The 19256-nt window shown below is 48.6% G+C and overlaps 2 protein-coding genes across 3 annotated transcripts; one reads left to right on the top strand and one right to left on the bottom strand.

The window, feature by feature from the left end:
- Positions 6470-8359, top strand: LOC8070170 (protein kinase PINOID). The gene is made up of 2 exons (XM_002442493.2): positions 6470-7246; positions 7361-8359. The coding sequence occupies exons 1-2, from the start codon at positions 6522-6524 to the stop codon at positions 8217-8219; spliced, it is 1584 nt and encodes a 527-aa protein (XP_002442538.1). The 5' UTR covers positions 6470-6521; the 3' UTR covers positions 8220-8359.
- LOC8070172 (putative pentatricopeptide repeat-containing protein At1g10330) lies at positions 14910-18646 on the bottom strand. 2 transcript variants are annotated; one of them, XM_002443514.2, is made up of 3 exons: positions 17002-18646; positions 16555-16740; positions 14910-15336 (listed from the first exon to the last, which is right to left on the bottom strand). In XM_002443514.2, exon 1 carries the CDS (start codon positions 18546-18548, stop codon positions 17112-17114), a length of 1437 nt encoding a protein of 478 aa, XP_002443559.2. In that variant the 5' UTR covers positions 18549-18646; the 3' UTR covers positions 14910-15336; positions 16555-16740; positions 17002-17111. The 2 variants fall into 2 exon arrangements, with proteins under 2 accessions (XP_002443559.2, XP_021301558.1); XM_021445883.1 differs by lacking the exon at positions 14910-15336 and adding an exon at positions 16073-16313.

Genomic DNA, 19256 nt, shown 5'->3' on the forward strand with positions numbered 1-19256 from the left:
GTCAATTGTTTTATTTGATCAATTTTACAAAAGAATCAATGTCTATGGCAAGCAACAAAAATGTATAATATTAAAAATATATTTCATGTTATATGTAACTATAATGTAGGGTCATTAGTATTAACCCTTTTTTCCATAAAATTAAGTTCAATTTTTTATAACAAGTTTAGCTTAGGACAACTCTAAAATTTAATGTATTCATGGATCGAGAAATTGGTAACGCTTAGTTTGAGGAGCTTAGTAAGGGCTTTTTCCACTGGACGTAGAAAAGCGACTCATGGTCGTACCTGCCACACGAATGAGTCAGTTTTACTGTTGGAGCACATCGACTCGTCGAGGAGAGAGAGAGATAGAGAGAGAGAGGAGTCGACTCCGAAGACTGATCAAGATCATGCATTGGTTCATCCAAATAAAAAGTGAATTAAAGATGAGCTATTGTGCCCTTCTTGGCTGAGACATTCACCATCGGCCTCGCCTGACGCCATCATCCGCGCTGCTTGGGTCCCTCCATCACCAGAGTTTGATGTTTGCGGCGCCGCTCAGGAGAGGTTGTCAGGGTGCGACATGCGCTGCCGCTTGGGGAGCCTATCATACCGCGACATGCATCGCTCGGGGGAGCTGGTCCGTCTGCGACCCACACCGCCGCTCAGAGAAAGGAAAGGACAAAAGTGTCGCTGCCCTGGGCAAGATTGAAAGGTCCTAATATGGCTAGAGCGGGGGGGTGTGAATAGCCTATTTAAAAATTCTACAAACTCACTAGAGTAAGAGGTTAGTGAATAACAAAAGCGAAGCATTTTGCTCTAGCTCTAAAGGGGTGTTTGCAAGCCACCTATCCAACAATTCTAGTTGCTATGATCATTAGGCACACAAGAGCTAAGTCTCTACAAGTTACACCAGTGAGCTTAACTACACAAGGCAAGACTAGCAACTAAACTAGCTACACTACTTTGCGGTAAGTAAATGGAGAGAAAGAGATATTTATACCACCGTGTAGTGGATGAACCAATCAATAATATATGAACAATCAATCACCGGGAGAATGTCAAACAAACTCAATTGAGACACCGATTTTTCTCCCAAGGTTCATGTGCTTACCGGCACGCTACGTCCCTGTTGTGTCGACCAACACTTGGTGGTTCGGCGGCTAAGAGATGTAGCACGAACCTCGTCCTCACTAGGACATCGTAAGAACCTACCCACAAGTGAGGTAGCTCAATGACACGAGCAATCCACTAGAGTTACCTTTCGGCTCTCCCCCGGGAAAGGTATAAAACCTCTCGCAATCACTGAGAGATGTCCACGGACAATCACCAACTCATGCAAATGCTCCTCTGCTGCTCCAAGCCATCTAGGTGGCGGCAACCACCAAGAGTAACAAGAAAACTGCAGCTAAATCGATCCCCAAGTGCCATTAGATCCAATCACTCAAGCAAATGCACTTCAATTCACTCCCAATCTCACAAAGATGGTTAATCTATGAAGGAGATGAGTGGGAGGTGTTTGCTTAGGCTCACAAGGATGTCAAGTATACTAGAATGCCAAGAGACTGAGCCCCAAGCCGGCCAACAACTATTTATAAGCCTCTCAAATAAATAGAGTCGTTGCCTCTTTTACTGGACAGAAGTTAGAACCACCGGACTCGCTGCAGGTGAGCCACTGGATGCTCGAACCCAGTATCTGGTGCTCAGAAAACAGCCACGTGTCCCTACTTGAATCACGTGCGTCGATCTCAAACGGTCATATTCAAACTATCAGACGCGGTCAAGTAGACATCACACGCGTGCGATACACACTGGACACGTATGTAGAGAGGTTGTCAAACGCACGGGATCACCGGACTCACACTCGGTGCTCACAGTCAGAAACACTCGCATTCTCACTGCTGATATCAAGCAACACCGGACACACCAACAAGGTTTGGCCGCCATCCGATGCTGAGCGTCCGGTGCTCCCTGCTAACTTCGCCAGAGGCTGACAGCACACCGGACGCGCAGGCTCATTGTCCGTTGCCTGCGGTTAGAGCGTCTGGTGAGTGTTTTCAGTGTGAAACACTCCGGCGACTTCTCAAAATTTTTCATCGGCGCAAAAGAAAATATGCATTTTATTTTCTCAAAAGCGCCGAATTCCGTCTCGCAAGCTCGGCGGGAGGGAGAGAGGAACCCACACCCCTCTCTACCCTTCAACCTCCACCTCCTTCTTAAAGTGTGCCAACACAACCACGTGTGTACCAACATGTGTAAGTGTGTTACCATTTTCACAACCATTTTCTTCGAAGGAGTTAAGTTAGCTTACTATGTTCTAAATGTATTTAAATGAACAAAGACACCTAGTGGCACTCGATAATGGTTTTAGCCAAATAATTCCTCTCTTTATAGTACGACTATCTATCCTAAATGTGATCACACCCTCTATGGTGTCTTGATCACCAAAACCAAAACCCTAAGCAATACTTTTGTCTTGATCTCCATAGAGTTTTGTTTTCTCTTTCTTCTTTTCAAAATTGAGCAATTGATCATCTTGTGGTCATCATCATTATCACCATGATCATCACTTGCTCCAACACTTGACATGTACTAACCTTATTAAATCTACACACACTTAGTATAAAGGTTAGCACTAGGGTTTCACCAATTATCCAAAAGTCAAACTAGGGTTTTCAAAGATGCAGAAAAACAAAGAGAAAAAGTTGCCAGTAGAGAAAAAAGAGACAAGAAGAGTCGAGTATTGTGCCTCTACCATTGGGAGAAGGTTGAGTCTTTGTTGGTTTAGTTTTGGGCCCACGTGGCCCTCTTTCTCTTAGGAGGGTCGACGCACCACTGTGGGGTGCCTTAAGCATAGCAAACATGACCTTTACTCGATTAGCACAGAATTTTTTTCTCAGTGGTATGACAATTCTAGGTTTAGAAATCAATGGAGCTAGAGCTATAATTTTGACCTTTAGCACAGCAAAAAGAAATAAAAAAATGGTTATTCTCCCTGACTTTAGAGTGGACAGTGTAATCAAGGTAGCCGGGCAGCAGGCGCCCGCAAATTTGACGCCAGTGACATGCTCCCTGTAGGAATAATCAACGCTTCGCTTTTGACGCTCCTCCGATCCCTGCTAATAGTTGATTAAAAATCTTGTATCCTGGAGAAGACAGGCATCAATCACATGCATCAATGCATGTATTTTTTTTTTGTTGTTTCTTTGACATTTTCTTGCTCTCTGCGTGCAGTTTAAAAAATTGCGACGCTTTTGACCGACCCCTACGCCACCGTAAAAAGCGTAAGGGAATCGGGCCACGCAACGCTGCCTGCCTGCCGTTTTATCGCCGACGGCGTTGACGTGGTTGCCGTCCCCGTCCCCGACAAAGTTACCAGTTAGCTAACGATAACCAATCACCTCCTCATTACTCTCTACGTACTACACGGGCAGGCATGCAATAATCCGTGTCCATTGTATGTACTGATGAGTGCGTGTCTAACCACCTCACCATGTGCTTAGGGCTTGTTTAGATGCAAAATTTTTTGGATTTTGACACTGTAACATTTTCGTTTTTTTTACAAACATTGTTCAATCATGAAGTAACTAGGCTTAAAAGATTCGTCTCGCAATTTACAGACAAACTGTGTAATTAGTTTTTATTTTTATCTATATTTAATACTCTATGCATGTGCCGCAAGATTCGATGTGATGGGGAATCTTGTAAAGTTTTGGGTTTTTGGGTGTATCTAAACAAGACCTTAATTAGCAGGTTCTCGTCAGTCTTCTCAAGCTTCTTTACGCAAGGCCCAAGTGGCATGGTTAAGTTAAAAAAAGGGTTAGCTTTGCAGCTTCTAGAATAACCCTCTTGACCCGAATGGCATAAGGGCACTCCCAATGCTAAAAACTACGTGTAGTTTCTATACCTATTAATTTCTATAGACACTATGTATAGAAACTATGGTCCCAATGGATAGTTTCTATACAATAATTTGTTATCCAATCACATTCATTCTCTCTCCATTCTCAACCAATCATATTACTTCATGTCTTAGATCTCGTATAGACATAGTTTTTAAGTTAGACTCAGTTTCTATGATTTTTGCTCTCTCTCTTCAATAACTACCTTGCCACATCAGCAAAATGCTTAGGTGGCACTATAATTAATGTCTATAGAAACTATGATGGTTTCTGCATTGGGAGTGCCCTATGGGCACTCACAATACAGACTCTATCATAAAGTCTAAAGTTATTTATTACCTCGAACAATGTAGACTTAGAGTCTAAATAAGAGCAAATATTATAGTGGATTGTAAGCTGGCTAAACGCTGAGGTGGATGAAAAAAGGGAGGAGAGAGAGGAGAAGCGGGTTGTAAGCTTACAGCCAGCTTAGGCACAGGAACCAAGAAACTTTGTGAGAGAGACAAGTGGGCCATATATTAATAGTGAATAGTTAACTATTGTATAGGTGGGCTGGGAGAAGGCTGCAAGAAACCTTATAGCCAGCAAGTGGGCTGTATTATTAAACTTTCTCTAAGACTTGGAGTTTTATTTTTTCTACCTCTTTCTTCAATAAATATGCTGCCACATCAACAATCTTTCTTGGACTCTATGATAGAGTTTTGCACTATGAGTGTACTAGACTTGAGCAAAAGTTAGTTTATGTATGTACAAAGGCCGGCTTCTCAAAACTTTTGCTTGGAGACTCATTAGAAGGGCGCTCGCCACAGCAGATCGAGCGACAAGATACTCCGTCAACGGGACTAATACTTGTGACAGATGCAACATGATCGAAACTGACTCTCACCTGTTCTTTCATTGTAATCTCCCTACACAGGTTTGGCTCACATCAAGTCCTGCTCTCAATACAGCCACCCTTCCCTCGAAGATGATGGAGTACAACATATCCTCCAAACTATTCTCCCAGATAACACAAATGAATTTCTTTTATGTAAAACTCTCACTACTTTGTGGTATATCTGGAAATCTAGAAATGACTACCATTTTAACAGGAAAGAGTGGACCCATGTGCAAATTCACACTGCCATTGCAAGTTATATGGAGCATAATCATCTACATCCATCCCAAACAGCTGCTTCTTTCCAGCAGCCCCCTGGTATGTTTTCTTCTATTATGCAGACTACTCCAATCCCAGCGGAATCGACAAGGCCACATTTTTACGCCAACCCAATGGCACTCCAAGGATCCCGATGCTATGTAGATGTCTCCAGGGTGCCAGATAATCAATCCGCAGCTCCGGCCGATGCTGGCATAGGTATTTTTATTCTCAATTTTCAGGCACAACCAGCCCAATCTATCTACATCAAGGCCAGGATGCAAAACTGTTACTCTGTTCTTATGGGAGAGGCTGCGGCTCTAGCTCTTGGTGCCAAGCTGATTCAAGCCCTCCAGATCTCTCAATGTTTCTTCCTCTCTGATTCCGAACAGCTTGTTCGGTTTCTTCACAAAGACAGAAGGGACAACCCTCCCCACTGGAGAATGAAACCATATACCCAAACCTTTGATAATGTCGTAGGATTACTTCAAGCTACTCTTTTCAAGATTCCCAAATCATCAAACTCTACAGCGGATACCCTAGCTAAACAAGCGAGAGTTTCCACTCTTGTTCAGCTTGATCACTCTTGTACCCGTTTGGCTTGTGGTCCTTTATGTTCTTCTCTTCAGGCTCTACTTTCAGTAGACCTGTTTGATGTACAAACCTTTGCAGCTTCATGCTGCGTTTAATATATTTCGGTCTGTTCCTTGTCAAAAAAAAAAAGACACAATCTAGACCTAAGCTAAATTTGGCAAACCAAATGTGAGAAATTAGAAATTTTTTGTAACCAATTAAATACTAAATCAAAATTATGGCTTATCAAATATTTGGCATGGCAAATTTTGATAGTGAACGAAACACTCCAGATAATCCGTGTCCAAACCCGTTCAACGGCCAGGTTCGTACGTGCCTGCCATTTTCGAGCCTGGCCAAGAAAGGTACTGCTCATCGTCACCCCGACACCCTCCATAACGGCTCCTGTACTGTACATCACGACCCTGTGCAGTGGGCCCCAAACGGACTGGTGCAACTCCGGCGCTCGCACGCACGGCCTCCCCGCGAGTCCGCCGCACCGGATCCGGTTTGACTTCCCACGCTGCTGCTTCCACGCTGACGCAGCTGCCAAACTCGCAGTAATAAAAGCCTGCGGCGCGATGCATTGACGGATCTGCCCCTCCCCTGCCCGCCCAACCACGGACGAGCCTGTCCGGATCGTCTGCGCCCCGCCCGCGCGTCGTCCATGGTCCCTGGACCCCGCCTGTCCGTGACCCTGACCCCGTGCCGTCGCCGTCGCTAACGGCACACACACACACACGACGTGCGTGTCTGTCTCCTGGACCCACGCGTCGGCGAGCGGCCCCCCGCCGTGGCCTTTGGTGGGGCTCGCCTCGCCCGCCGCTGGTATAAACCCCCGCGCCACCAACTCCCTCGGCCGCACGCCGCCACCGCGGAAACCTCACTGGAGTGGTCACACTGCAAGCGAGTGCACGAGACAGAAGGGTCATGGTCGCCGCGGCGCGCGTCGCCCCGGCGCTCGGGAACAAGCCTGGGCCGGGGCAGGGGCTCGCGATGCTGGAGGTTGTGGTGGCGCCGCCGCCAGGACCAGCGGCGGGGGAGGAGCGGCTGTCGGACGCTGACACGACGGCGTCGTCGACGGCCGCGCCCAACTCCAGCCTCAGCTCGGCCAGTAGCGCCGCCAGCCTGCCGCGCTGCTCCAGCCTGTCTCGCCTCTCCTTCGACTGCTCCCCGTCCGCCGCCCTGTCCCTGGCTGCGTCTGCTGCTCCGGCCTCCTCCTCCTCGCCAGCGCCGGCGCGGCCGCACCGGTCCGGAGACGCGGCGTGGGCGGCGATCCGGGCGGCGTCGACGTCGGCCGCGGCGCCGCTGGGGCCACGGGACTTCAGGCTGCTGCGCCGGATCGGCGGCGGCGACATCGGCACCGTGTACCTGTGCCGCCTCCGGGAGTCGGAGGCGGACGCGGGGCGGCCGTGCCTGTTCGCGATGAAGGTGGTGGACCGGCGCGTGGTGGCTAAGAAGAAGAAGCTGGAGCGCGCGGCGGCGGAGAAGCGGATCCTGCGCGTTCTGGACCACCCGTTCCTGCCCACGCTCTTCGCCGACTTCGATGCCGCGCCGCACTTCTCCTGCGTCGTCGTGGAGTTCTGCCCCGGCGGCGACCTCCACTCGCTCCGCCACCGCATGCCCAACCGCCGCTTCCCTCTCGCATCAGCTCGGTGAGTGCTAGCTAGTACGTACAAGTAGTTGACGCGTGTCTTTCCGGCTGAGCTGCACCTCTGACTACGAGTGCTAACGGCGGCGCCTGCCGGTCGGTCGGTCGGTCGGTGCAGGTTCTACGCGGCGGAGGTGTTGCTGGCGCTGGAGTACCTGCACATGATGGGCATCGTGTACCGCGACCTGAAGCCGGAGAACGTGCTGATCCGCGCCGACGGCCACATCATGCTCACCGACTTCGACCTGTCTCTCCAGTCCACCTCCACGCCGTCGCTGGAGTCGTCCTCCGCCTCTTCCTCCGACGACGATTCATCGACCTCCGTGTCCTGCTTCCCGGACCACCTGTTCCGCTTCACGCTTCGTCGCCGCGGTGGCGGCAGCAGTAGCAGCCGGCGCGCGCTCCTCCGCCGCGCCGCCTCCTCGGCGCGGCAGCCGCTGGTGGTGGCGGAGCCAGTTGAGGCGCGGTCATGCTCGTTCGTAGGCACGCACGAGTACGTGGCGCCCGAGGTGGCCCGGGGCGGTCCCCACGGCGCGGCCGTGGACTGGTGGGCGCTGGGCGTGTTCCTCTACGAGCTCCTGCACGGGCGCACCCCGTTCGCCGGCGCCGACAACGAGGCCACGCTCCGCAACATCGCGCGCCGACCGCTCTCCTTCCCCTCGCCTGCCGTCGGTGGCGGGTCCAGCGGTGCCGACGCCGACGCGCGGGACCTGATCGAACGCCTCCTCGCCAAGGACCCGCGGCAGCGGCTAGGGTCCCGTCGCGGCGCCGCCGACGTGAAGGCGCACCCGTTCTTCCGCGGTCTCAACTTCGCGCTGCTCCGGTCCTCCCGCCCGCCCGTCGTACCCGGCGCGTCCCGCTCCCCGCCGCTGCACCGCTCGCAGTCCTGCAGCGCGGCGACAGCGTCTGCGACGCGCAGGAGGGCGTCGAAGCCGCCGCCGCAGCCGCAGCCGGACGCTCGGTTCGACCTGTTCTGAACGACCGTTGCCAGTGCCGGCGGCATTGACCTCTAGTTGCATTGCATCACACTCGCCATTGTACAAGAGTAGTAGTGTTAATCTCTTGTAGTAGTACCGTACAATGTCATTAGTTTAGTCTAATCGAAGTTAAACTCCAACTCTGCTCTACTCTGTCGCTGAATTCCGAGGGGTGCTCCGGCTTAATGACGGGGCTGACGTGGGTGGATTAACTATACAGTAGTACGTTGACAGCGGGCGAGGTGTGTCGGGTGGCCGGGCCACATGGGTGCTGGACTTGTCTGCACACAGGGGTGCTCTGCCAGGCGATTACTACATTAATGGCGCCGGTTGACCTGGCCTGGCGAGCTTGGTTGGCGTGCCTGCCCCTGCCGTGGGGAAGACGCTGACGTGGCTCGTGGAGTGGTTCCCGTTGCTGGAGAGACGTGTGGCAGGCCGAGCGGATGCTGGGGTTACTATACTACTAGTACCAGTGCAAATGGCCCTAATCTAGGCCTTATTTAGGCCTTCTTTAGTTTCCAAACATTTTAAATATTTTCCGTCACATCGAATCTTGCGGTATATACATAGTGCATTAAATATACATAAAAACAAAAACTAACTTTACAGTTTATTTGTAATTCGCGAGACGAATTTTCTAAGTCTAGTTATTCTAAGATTAGATAATATTTGTCAAATAAGGCTCTGTTTAGTTCCCCATCTAAAATTTTTTCGTCCATCCCATCGAATCTTTGGACCTATGCATTGAACATTAAATATACATAAAAAATAAACTAATTACACAGTTTGATTGAAAAACATGAGACGAATCTTTTAAGCCTAGTTACTCTATGATTAGCCTTAAGTGCTACAGTAACTCACGTGTGCTAATGATAGATTAATTATGCTTAATAGATTTGTGTTATAGTTTCCTGATGAGCTATGTAATTTGTTTTTTTATTAGTTTTTAAAAACCTCTCCCGACATCCTTCCGACACATTTGATGTGACACCCAAAAAATTTTCATCTCCAATCTAAACAGGGCCTAAAAACGAAAGTGCTACAGTGCCAAAAACTCAAAGTTTTTCCGAACTGAACAAGGCCTTAGATACACCAAAAAATACAAAACTTTAAAAGATTCTTCGTCACATCAAATCTTATTGCACCTGCATGGAATATTAAATATAGATAAAAAAGATAATTAATTGCATAGTTTTTATATATAAATTACGATACGAATCTTTTAAGTCTAGTTGCTCCATGATTGGATAATGTTTATCAAATAAAAACGAAAATATTACGATGTCAAAATCTAAAAAATTTTGGATCTAAACATGGCCTTAGGGTGATGCCGTGATGGATTGCTCTGAGCAGTGAATCAGGAGTTTTAGGATAGGGATGGAGGGTTCCATGGTTGTCGGTTCTGAGTAGAACAGTTCCTTTGATGATTAAAAAAGTGTGTCGTTTACGATTAGGGTCTTGTTTAGTTCCAAAAAATTTTGCAAAATTTTTTAATTCTCCGTCACATCAAATCTAAATCTTTAAACGTATTTATAGAATATTAAATATAAACGAAAATAAAGACGTATTTATGTAAAATTTTTTGAAGCCTGGATTTGATCGAACATTATAAACTTTACAAACGTCACTACTACTACTATTACTACTACTACGTTGTCTGTCCTATTAGGCCTCGTTTAGTTTGCAAAAAAGTAGGCTTGATTTAGTTTAAAAAAATTTATAAACTTTTTTATATTTCTCGTCACATTAAATATATATAAAAGGAATAATCAATTATATAGTTTAGCTATAATTTGAGATAACAATATTTAAGTCTAATTAGTTTGTGATTTGATATATTGTCAAATACAAGTATAACAGTATTAATTTTGTAAAAAAAGAAATTAGAACTAAACAGGGCCTAGAATTTGCAAAACTATGGGAGTGGTGGGGTCCCACGCAACATGCCTTTGCTGCCGCCCGCACGGCGGTGGGTGTTGGTGGCGTGTGGCGTTGCACAAGGCTTGCCGTGCTGTGGTGCTGCGATAGATAGATGTTGCAGAAAGCGCCCGCGGAGGACGCGACGGCTGACCGCTGGACGACGGACGGGCGGACTGGACACAGCCGTCGAGAGCGGTTGCCGGTGGGACGACGGTCTCGCCGTCGCAGCGCAGCGCAGCGCAGCGCAGCGCAGAGAGAGAGATGGATGGATCGCTGTGTCCATCGTTGTCGGGGGATGGGGTCGCCGTCGCCGGCCGGTCTGGGACACGGCGACGTCCACGGCCGGTCGATCGCGGAAGCCTCCACCACACCACTCCACTCCACTCGACTCCATTCATCATGTGACAGACGACATTGACGCCACTCGCGCGAGAGCATCTCTGACGCCGAACTCGCCATTAATCCAGAGCTTCAGAAGCACCCAGAAAAGGTGCAGGCTCGTTCCAACACGCACGGCAGGCCTGCCCGTGTCCCGGTGCGCCGCGGTGCCCATGACGTACGTACATGTGGCCCCTCCTCACCTTCCAAACCAGACCTGCAGGCCCCCCCACCCCCAGCGCATGCGCCCTCTGGCCGCCTGGCTGCCATGGCTAGAGCCTGCACTGCACTGCACTGCACTGCAGGGGCTTTGACCCTGTAGGATTGGGAAAGAAATTAAAACCGGGGCCGCAGCGTGCGTCCAGACTGGAGGACCGTAGCCTTTTTTTTTGTTTCTGCGGCTGTGGATGGGTAGGCGCCCTAGCGAGGCCAGAGTGCGGTGCTGGTGTTGCATCGATCGCTCATGCATGCTGCATGCATGTGAGGCATGTAGGGATGAAAACGGATCGGATATCATCGATGTTTTCGTATTTCTGGTCGAATTCGGATTCGAATACGGATAATATCAACTATGTCGGATAAGATACAATTGGATGTCGACATCATAAATATACGATTTAAGTACTCGGATACGGATACGGTATCGGATGTTGAACATTCAGACTCGGATACGGACTGATCTGAATCCCTCTAAACGAATTCGGTCTCGAATACCGTTTTCATCCCTAGAGGCATGCATCAATGGCACTACGTACGTACTAGTACGTGCATGTGAGGCAGCATCAATCGCTGATACACAAGTTTTAAAGCTGCTCCTGCTGTGGGTGTTTCGAAAGATTAGGGCCTGTTTAGATTGGGAACGAAAATTTTTTGGGTGTCACATCGGATGTGTCGGAAGGATGTCGGGAGGGGTTTTTAGAAACTAATAAAAAAACAAATTACATAGCTCGTCAGGAAACTGCAAGACAAATTTATTAAGCATAATTAATCTATCATTAGCATATGTGGGTTACTGTAGCACTTAAGGCTAATCATGGAGTAACTAGGCTTAAAAGATTCGTCTCGCGATTCTTAACTAAACTGTGTAATTAGTTTATTTTTTTATCTACATTTAATGTTCCATGCATGTGTCCAAAGATTCGATGGGATGGATGAAAAAATTTTTGGTAGGGAACTAAACAGGGCCTTACTCCTACTGCGACGGTCGAGTCGACTGGTCCTGCCTGCCCGGCCATTTGTACAGTCGTATACCATCGAATCGATCGACGAGCAGGCCTCCACGGACCGCTATGCCCATGCATGACGACCCAGCGCTCTACTGTACCGTTACGGGGAAGAAGTGACTCTCGAGTGTTTGAGTCCGACTGCGAAAAGCTCGCTCGCGGTGGCGGCCCATGCAGTGCAAGGCCGCGTTGCATGGTTGCTACAGTGCGTCGATCTGCCTCTGGCCGGCCGGCCATTTGCACAGTAGTATACGATCGAATGGATCGACGAGCAGAGTTGGTCGAACCGGCCGGCCGCCATGCCCATGCAAGGGCAGGCAGCAGAGGCTATCCACTGTTGCATTGCATGCAGCCTCTGGTGCATGTGCATGTGCATGCATCTCGCTGCTTCGGTCCTTCCTACGCGCTCTAATGTAGTAGAGGAAGGATTATAGCGGGCTGTAAGGCTATCTCCAATAGAAGAGCTATTTGGGAACCCAAACCTAAAATAGGTTTCCAACATAATACCTATAGCCTCCAACAGAGTATCATACAGAAGACCCATTTTGGGTATCAGGAGAGGCATAACCCAAATTTAGGTATTCTCTCTCTTCGAGACCCATTTGCAGAGAGTATTGTCTGTTAGGTCTTGTTGTTGGAGAAGACTAAAAATAGGCATGGAACCTTTTACCTGTAGCGCTACCCAAAGGGTCTTGTATTTTGAGTGACCATTGTTGGAGACAGTCTAAGCTGGCTAAATGCTGAGGTGGAGGAGAGAAGAGATGAGAGAGAGGAGAAGCACGCTGTAACCTTATAGCCAGCTTAAGCACAGGAACCAAGAAACCAAGAAACTTTGTGAGAGAGACAAGTGGGACATATATTTATAAGGAATAGTTCATTATTGTATAAGTGGGCTGTAAGAAAGCTGTAACAAACTTTACAGCCAGCAAGTAGGCTGTATTATTAAACTTGCTCGTACTAGAGCCGTGCAGCCTGCAAGCGCTAGGGTTGCCGTTCGGATTTTACTGATGTCACGCGTGGGCCTGGCGCGGCGCGAGGTGTGTGCGTGCGAGGGCGCAGATGCATGCGAAAAAGCTCGCGGTGCCGGTGATCCATCCATCACCGTGCAGTGCAATGGCGTGCTTTTGCGTTGCATGTCTGCAGCGGTGAAGCCTGCAAAAGGCTATGCATGGCTGCAGCAGCTACAGCCTAGAGCTACTCCTCGGTCGCAGTAGCACCGGACCAGAGTGGTGCATTGCCATTGCCATTGCATCCGTGTGTGCTCATGAGAGGCGAGAAAAGGCTGCACCAGGACTGCCAAGGGTTCGCGTGCATGCCTCGTCCGACCTCGGACCCTGCGCCACGCCTACCAGTAGTAGAGTAGCTCGATCGCTGTGGGTGGCCATCGATGATGGATCGCCATGCATGGACAGACACACACCCACAGACGGGAAAAGCTCTGAGCCGAGAGAAAGATCGAGCAATGGCCTTTCCATACTTCCATGCCGAGGCTACCACCACACCTCAAAATCTATCTTTTTTTAAATTCTCAGAACATTATATATATATATATATAAAACTAATTACATAATTTATCTATAATTTGTGAGATAATTTTTTTTAATATAGTTAATTTATAATTAGACAATAATTATTAAATATAAAAAATAAAAACATTTTAGAACTAATTAGGCAGGAGGAGGAGGTGAGGCATACGCATGGCATGGCTAGCATGCAGTGCTAGCTGCTGGAGGCGCGATGCGATGCGAGGCCATCGATGACACGCTCGTTCGTACACACGCGCGGCGGGCAGAGCTAGAGCTACAGCTACAGCTAGTAGCTACAGTGGGGACTGCACATCATGCCAATCCCCAGCCCCCCTTGAAGCTTTGCATGCTGCCTGATGAAGTGAGGAATATAATGGGGATAGGAGAGGAGTACAGTACAGTACAGTACTATATCCTGTCGTCCTGTGCACTACTACTACTACTGTCCGTCCGCCAGCCCCCGTTGCACGCAGCACTCCACTGTTGGAGTAGGACTAGCATCTTATACTTCTAGCATACAAGCCTTTGGGCCGGAACCGGAACATGTCACGCCCATGACCCAGTCCAGCCCAACCCTTGGCGGCCCACCTCCGCTCTCATCTTCTTCACAGCCCGATCGATTTGCCTGCCACTGCCATGGATTATGTGGAGGAACGAATGACACAAAAAAATCTGCGTGCACAAACCAGGCGACCGGGCCGTGGACTGACTGACTGATGCACACAGAGCCGAGCCGCTACTCCATCCATTCATCAGGAGAAAAAAAAAATAAACAAAATACAAGCAGCAAAAGCGTCATCTTCCTTCCCAGCTGTTCCTTCTACCTAAAATTCACATCGAATCAAATTAAAATGAAGCAACAAACGCAGTTTCAATTACAAGAAAACATACACCAACAGGCATCACCTGACCAAGATGGAAGGAAACCTCTAGTGCCTGCTGCATGCTGAGACCACATCCAGCCTTTTGGTTTCCATCCAACCGCACTCAACACTCATGTGCAAGACATGACTGCAAGAACTAGACGGCGCTGCATAATATGCTTCAAGGGAAAGCACGGCGCAGTGCCAACATGCTCCACTCTCATCTTCAACTACGGATTTAATTAAGCAGAGAAAGATCCAAATCTGCAGAACCAGGTTGGCCGAGTGGCCTGACGAAACTGTAGGTCCTGGCTGCTGCTGCTGCTGCTGCAAAAGGGTGCCACTCCTCTGGCTAACAAGCACTTCTCCCTGCATTGGTTGAAGCCACTAGACAACACAAACCAGCAGTTTCCTCCAGGTTCCAGCCTCGTGACATCACGCGGGGATGACCTCCCGACAGTATAGGCAACCGATTATAGGGCCTTGTTTAGTTGGTAAAATGAAAAGTTTTCGTACACTGTAGCACTTTCGTTTGTTTGTGGCAAATATTGTCTAATTATGAACTAACTAGACTTAAAAGATTCATCTTACGATTTATAGGCAAACTGTGTAGTTAGTTTTTGTTTTTTTGACTATATTTAATGCTCCATGCATGTGCCGTAAGATTCGACGTGACAGGAACCTTGAAAAGTTTTTGGTTTTTGAGGTGAACTAAACAAGACCTAGTTCCATATATCTTCCTCTGACCTTGTGGTACTTGGTTTCCTCAAGCAAGATAAGTAGAAATAGCCCTGCATTTACAGCGCAGGAGTTTGCCCGTTGACCAAACCGAACCAAGAGACGTCGTCCATTGTTTCTCGGACTCCATACAAAATTCTGACTGTAACTATCAGAATGTGTTCACAAATCGGTTTTCTACAAAAGAAACATGCACGAACAGGCTTACAGACCAGACCAAGATGGAAGCCAGGCACCGGTTGCTGATACCATATCCAGTTTTTGTTTCCAACACACCAATACTGAGGTGCAAAAAATGACCCTGAAGAATACTTCAAGAAAAGGCATTGCACAATCTCAACATGTGCACTCTCTAAAAACTTAAGCAAAGATCAAACCTGAAGAACCTGGCTGAGCAGTCTGACAAAGCCCAGCTCTACACAAATGGGTGGGAACTGATCTTGGCTTCTGCAAAGTTGATACTGGTCTCCTGAAAGAAGATATGTAACACATTGAGAAACAGCTCCGCATTTACAGCACAGGGCAGGGTTTGTCCATTGACCAAAAACAAACCGAGAGATGTCCATCTTTTCACAAGAAAAAAAAAGGCTATTTTTGCTGATGAGTTCAATGAAAAAAAATCATTGTCTTATATTTTCCTTTTGATGCTCCGCAATAAGCACCAAGTTATGCTTGACTTTGAAATTATAGACGAGGTGGCTATAGAAGTGCTTGAGAAACTGCCCAAACTAGCAGTCCACTGCCTATGCCCAAGTGGAGATGACAGGCCAACAATGAAGGAAGTTGTGGAGAGCCTACAGATGTTGAATAGGCTCCACATGGACGCAACTAATGACTGTGCAGACAGTTATTATGCACACAGCCATGCAGGATCATCATCATTGGCTGCCCCTTTGGATGATATGGCATACAACAGCATGGAGACATCTACACTGATCTTGGTATAGATTTGGCAACACGGTACTTCTACACTTCTTTTCTGGAATGGTGCTTCTAGACTGGATAATTGTATGTGGTACTTGACTTGGTGATGTAAAATAGTACATATTTATTAAGCTGTTGCTACAATATGCTATGTAGGATATGATGCAACTTTTACAAAATTCTGCCTTCTGAACTGTTTTATTTTTATTTTTTATTTTATTTTTTTAGAACCTTCTGAACTATTATGTCTGAGATATCATTCCAAGCCTGCAAGCCGCAACTGCATATGCTATTTTGTGCATGTATGATATCTAAATGTATGTAAATTTTACATGAATATCCAGCTCTCGTTTTATAGAAACATTAAGGGGGGTATATGTGCAGGAAAAGACATTTTGTGCACCTTGGATCAACTCAACTAAAAGTACTAAGTAATAAGCATTCATCAGTTCTTTTATCGTTTGGAAAAGTGTGTCCTTAAATGCCTCTTCCAGACTAAGTGGAACTCCTGCTCTTAGAAACCTGCATGCCAATTCAATATTTTCAGATGTACAGTCAAAGTGAAGTTGTTTCTTCAGTCTATGTACCGAACTTATTTCAGTTTGATTTTCCTGATCAAGCCAATTCTATTGTTCTATAACAACATCAGAGCCTGTTAGTCCCTAGCAATTTGGAGTAGGGATTCTGTTCTAAATAGTAAAAGTGCCTTCTGTTCTATACCATAGAAGGAGCTATTTAACTGGATATATGGAGCAAAATTTACCTGACTACAAGCCTGAAGCATGTGAATCCAAAAGCTCCTTGTTCCACCTGGACTCGTAGAGTCATGCATAATGCTTGGAGTTGGAGCTCCCAGGCAAGTCACATCACATCTGTGTCTCTTCTTCCGTTCTTCGTGTGGTTTGATTCCTTCCTCCACTGTGATCCAATCCTGAGCTGTGAGTGGCAACTAAGTGCCACCACCCAATTGCGTTAGCATTACCACTGTGATCAACCCAACAACTTGGTGCCGCTTCTCTACCGCAGCAAGAACAAGTGTACAACTTGTTGGTAACGTCATGCGAAGTCACTACGTTTAAGTTTTGCAACATCTACGATAAAAAACTAACACAATCTTTTCATGGTAGAATTATGGTTTATATTGGCTATTGGTTAAGGACATAAAATAAATGAATAAGGGCAACCCAAGCAGTGAATATTTGGTACTTACATCTCCTCGAAGTTATACCCATGGGGGACAGGACAAATGTGAAGAAACATCTGTGAATATTCATCGAAGTGTATCTGTCCCCAACCAACAAGTTTTGCAATGAAAGCTAATTAAGGAATGGCAGCACCAAGCACAACACTGCTCTGCCCAACTGCCTTCTTGATTCCAGCCTCCTGCATCACCTCTCCCATTCTTGAGCCAGCATACCAATTCCCATCTTCTAAATAGACATTCCTAATGGTCATATACCGACCGGATTGCTGGGGGCCAAGAGATATTAATTTCTGCCCGATCTCCACAGCAAGCTCCACATTACCATGGAGCTTGCACGCTCCAAGAAGAGCACCCCACACAGAAGCATCAGCCGCGAAGGGCATCCTTTCTATAACCTGAATGGCTTCTCCAAATCGGCCAGCACGGCCTAAGAGGTCCACAACACATCCATAGTGGACCATCAACGGTGCCACCCTGTACTCAGCGACCATTGCCTCGAACCAGTATAACCCAACCTCCACTAATCCTGCACGAGCACAAGCCATCAGCACAGCCAGAAAGGTTATCTGATTTGGCAAGAAGCCTTCACCCCTCATCATGTCGAACTTCACCAGCGCTTCAGTCTCCTTCCCATGATTAGCCAAAGCTGACAACAGGGCATTCCACGTGCAAACCCCCTTCTCGCAGACGATCTCAAAAGCACTCTTACAGAAGTCAAGCCTCCCATGCTTCCCATACATGTCAACCAGTGCCGTGCCCAGGAACGCAGTGAGCTCAATCTCATGGCGTAGGAGGTATGCGTGGACAGCCATGCCCGCGGCAAGCCCCTCACCACCGTCAAGATTGGCACAGGCCGAGAACACGCTGACCAACGTGGCCTCCTCGAGGCGTCGCCCCATGTTACCCAGCAAAAATCCCCTGAACACCTCGAGAGCGCGCCGGTGGCGCCCGCCTCGCGACAGCCCAGACACGAGCGTCGTCCACGACACGGGGTCCCTGGCCTCCATCCTCTCAAAGAAGTCCCCCGCCGCGTCCAGGTCCCCGGCGTGGCACAGCGCATCGAGCAGGGCGTTGCAGGAGGCCAGGTCCGGGCCCCCCTCCATCTCGTCGAACACCTTGCGCGCGTCGCGAGCCGGGTGGCCCGTTCGGCCGTAGGCGCTTACGAGCGAGCAGGCGACGAATCGGTCGGCCGCGAGGCCGCGGCGGAGGCACTGCGCGTGGAGCGCCCCCGCGGCGGCCGCGGAGCCAGAGGCGGAGGCGGACTTGAGGAGGGACGGGAAGGTGTGGCGGTTGGGGCGCCCGCCGCGGGCGAGCATGGCGGAGAAGAGGCGCAGCGGGGCGGGCGGGGAGGAGGCGGCGGGGACGCGGAGGTGCGCGTGCGCGAGGCAGTTGTAAGGAAAGGCGGCGGAGGAGCATCGGGGGTCAAGGTCGAGGAGCAGCACGCCGGAGGTGAGGAGCAGCGCGTGCACCTGGAAGACGCGGCGCGGGAATGGGAAGTGCTCCTGGAGGAGGCGCTCGAAGACGGCGTACGAGTACGGGGAGGCGCGCTGCATGGGGCGCACGTGCTGTCCCAGAAACCTCGCCGGTCGCCGCCGCCACCGCCGCCGCCGCGCGCTAAAGCGAGAGCGTCCCTCCCGCCAGCAGCCAGCGCTTGGCGTCTCAGCCGCGCGACTGCGCGAGGCGGCGAGTGCGCTGCGAGCTCGGGGCTCCGCTCTGTGGGCCCGAATTGGCTAAGCCCACCAGAACAGCTCCGCTGGACGGACCGGACTGGGCTGATGGTCGGCCCACAATTGGCGCAGCCCACTAGAACAGCTCCGATGGGCCCAACAGAGAAAGCAGCAGGTCTCCACAGCTGAGTTAGGTAGGACTCAGGAGGCCCAGGAACAGGGCTGTTTATTCTTTGTAGTTATATGGAATGCTTGTTTTTTCCTCTCCAAAGGATGATCCACCCTATGATGCAATTACATGTACCGGACATGTACAGATTCAAATGAAGGGAAGATGTAACCCAAATCATGTTTCCTAATTAACATAACTAAGCCAAGTTACTAATTTTCTTTTCTAATAAAGAAATATCACTCCAAACGTTCCGAATTCGGTCCACTCCTATTTGTGGTACTCCATTCCTCCCAAAAAAAGTATCACATAGATTTCATGCTAGTCAATTTTTATTAAGTTTGAACAGAATTGTAGAAAATATTAACAATATTTATATATCAAAATAAGTTTGTTATAAAAATATATTTAGCAATTAATCTAAT

Source organism: Sorghum bicolor, chromosome 8 (assembly GCF_000003195.3).
Source record: "Sorghum bicolor cultivar BTx623 chromosome 8, Sorghum_bicolor_NCBIv3, whole genome shotgun sequence".
NCBI lineage: Eukaryota > Viridiplantae > Streptophyta > Magnoliopsida > Poales > Poaceae > Sorghum > Sorghum bicolor.

Bases quoted from the DNA above. Each gene is read 5' to 3' on its own strand.
- LOC8070172 (XM_002443514.2), bottom strand. From the start codon at position 18,548: ATGCAGCGCGCCTCCCCGTACTCGTACGCCGTCTTCGAGCGCCTCCTC.
- LOC8070170 (XM_002442493.2), top strand. From the start codon at position 6,522: ATGGTCGCCGCGGCGCGCGTCGCCCCGGCGCTCGGGAACAAGCCTGGG. The intron at 7,247-7,360 runs GTGAGTGCTAGC...CGGTCGGTGCAG, and splicing joins TTCCCTCTCGCATCAGCTCG to GTTCTACGCGGCGGAGGTGT.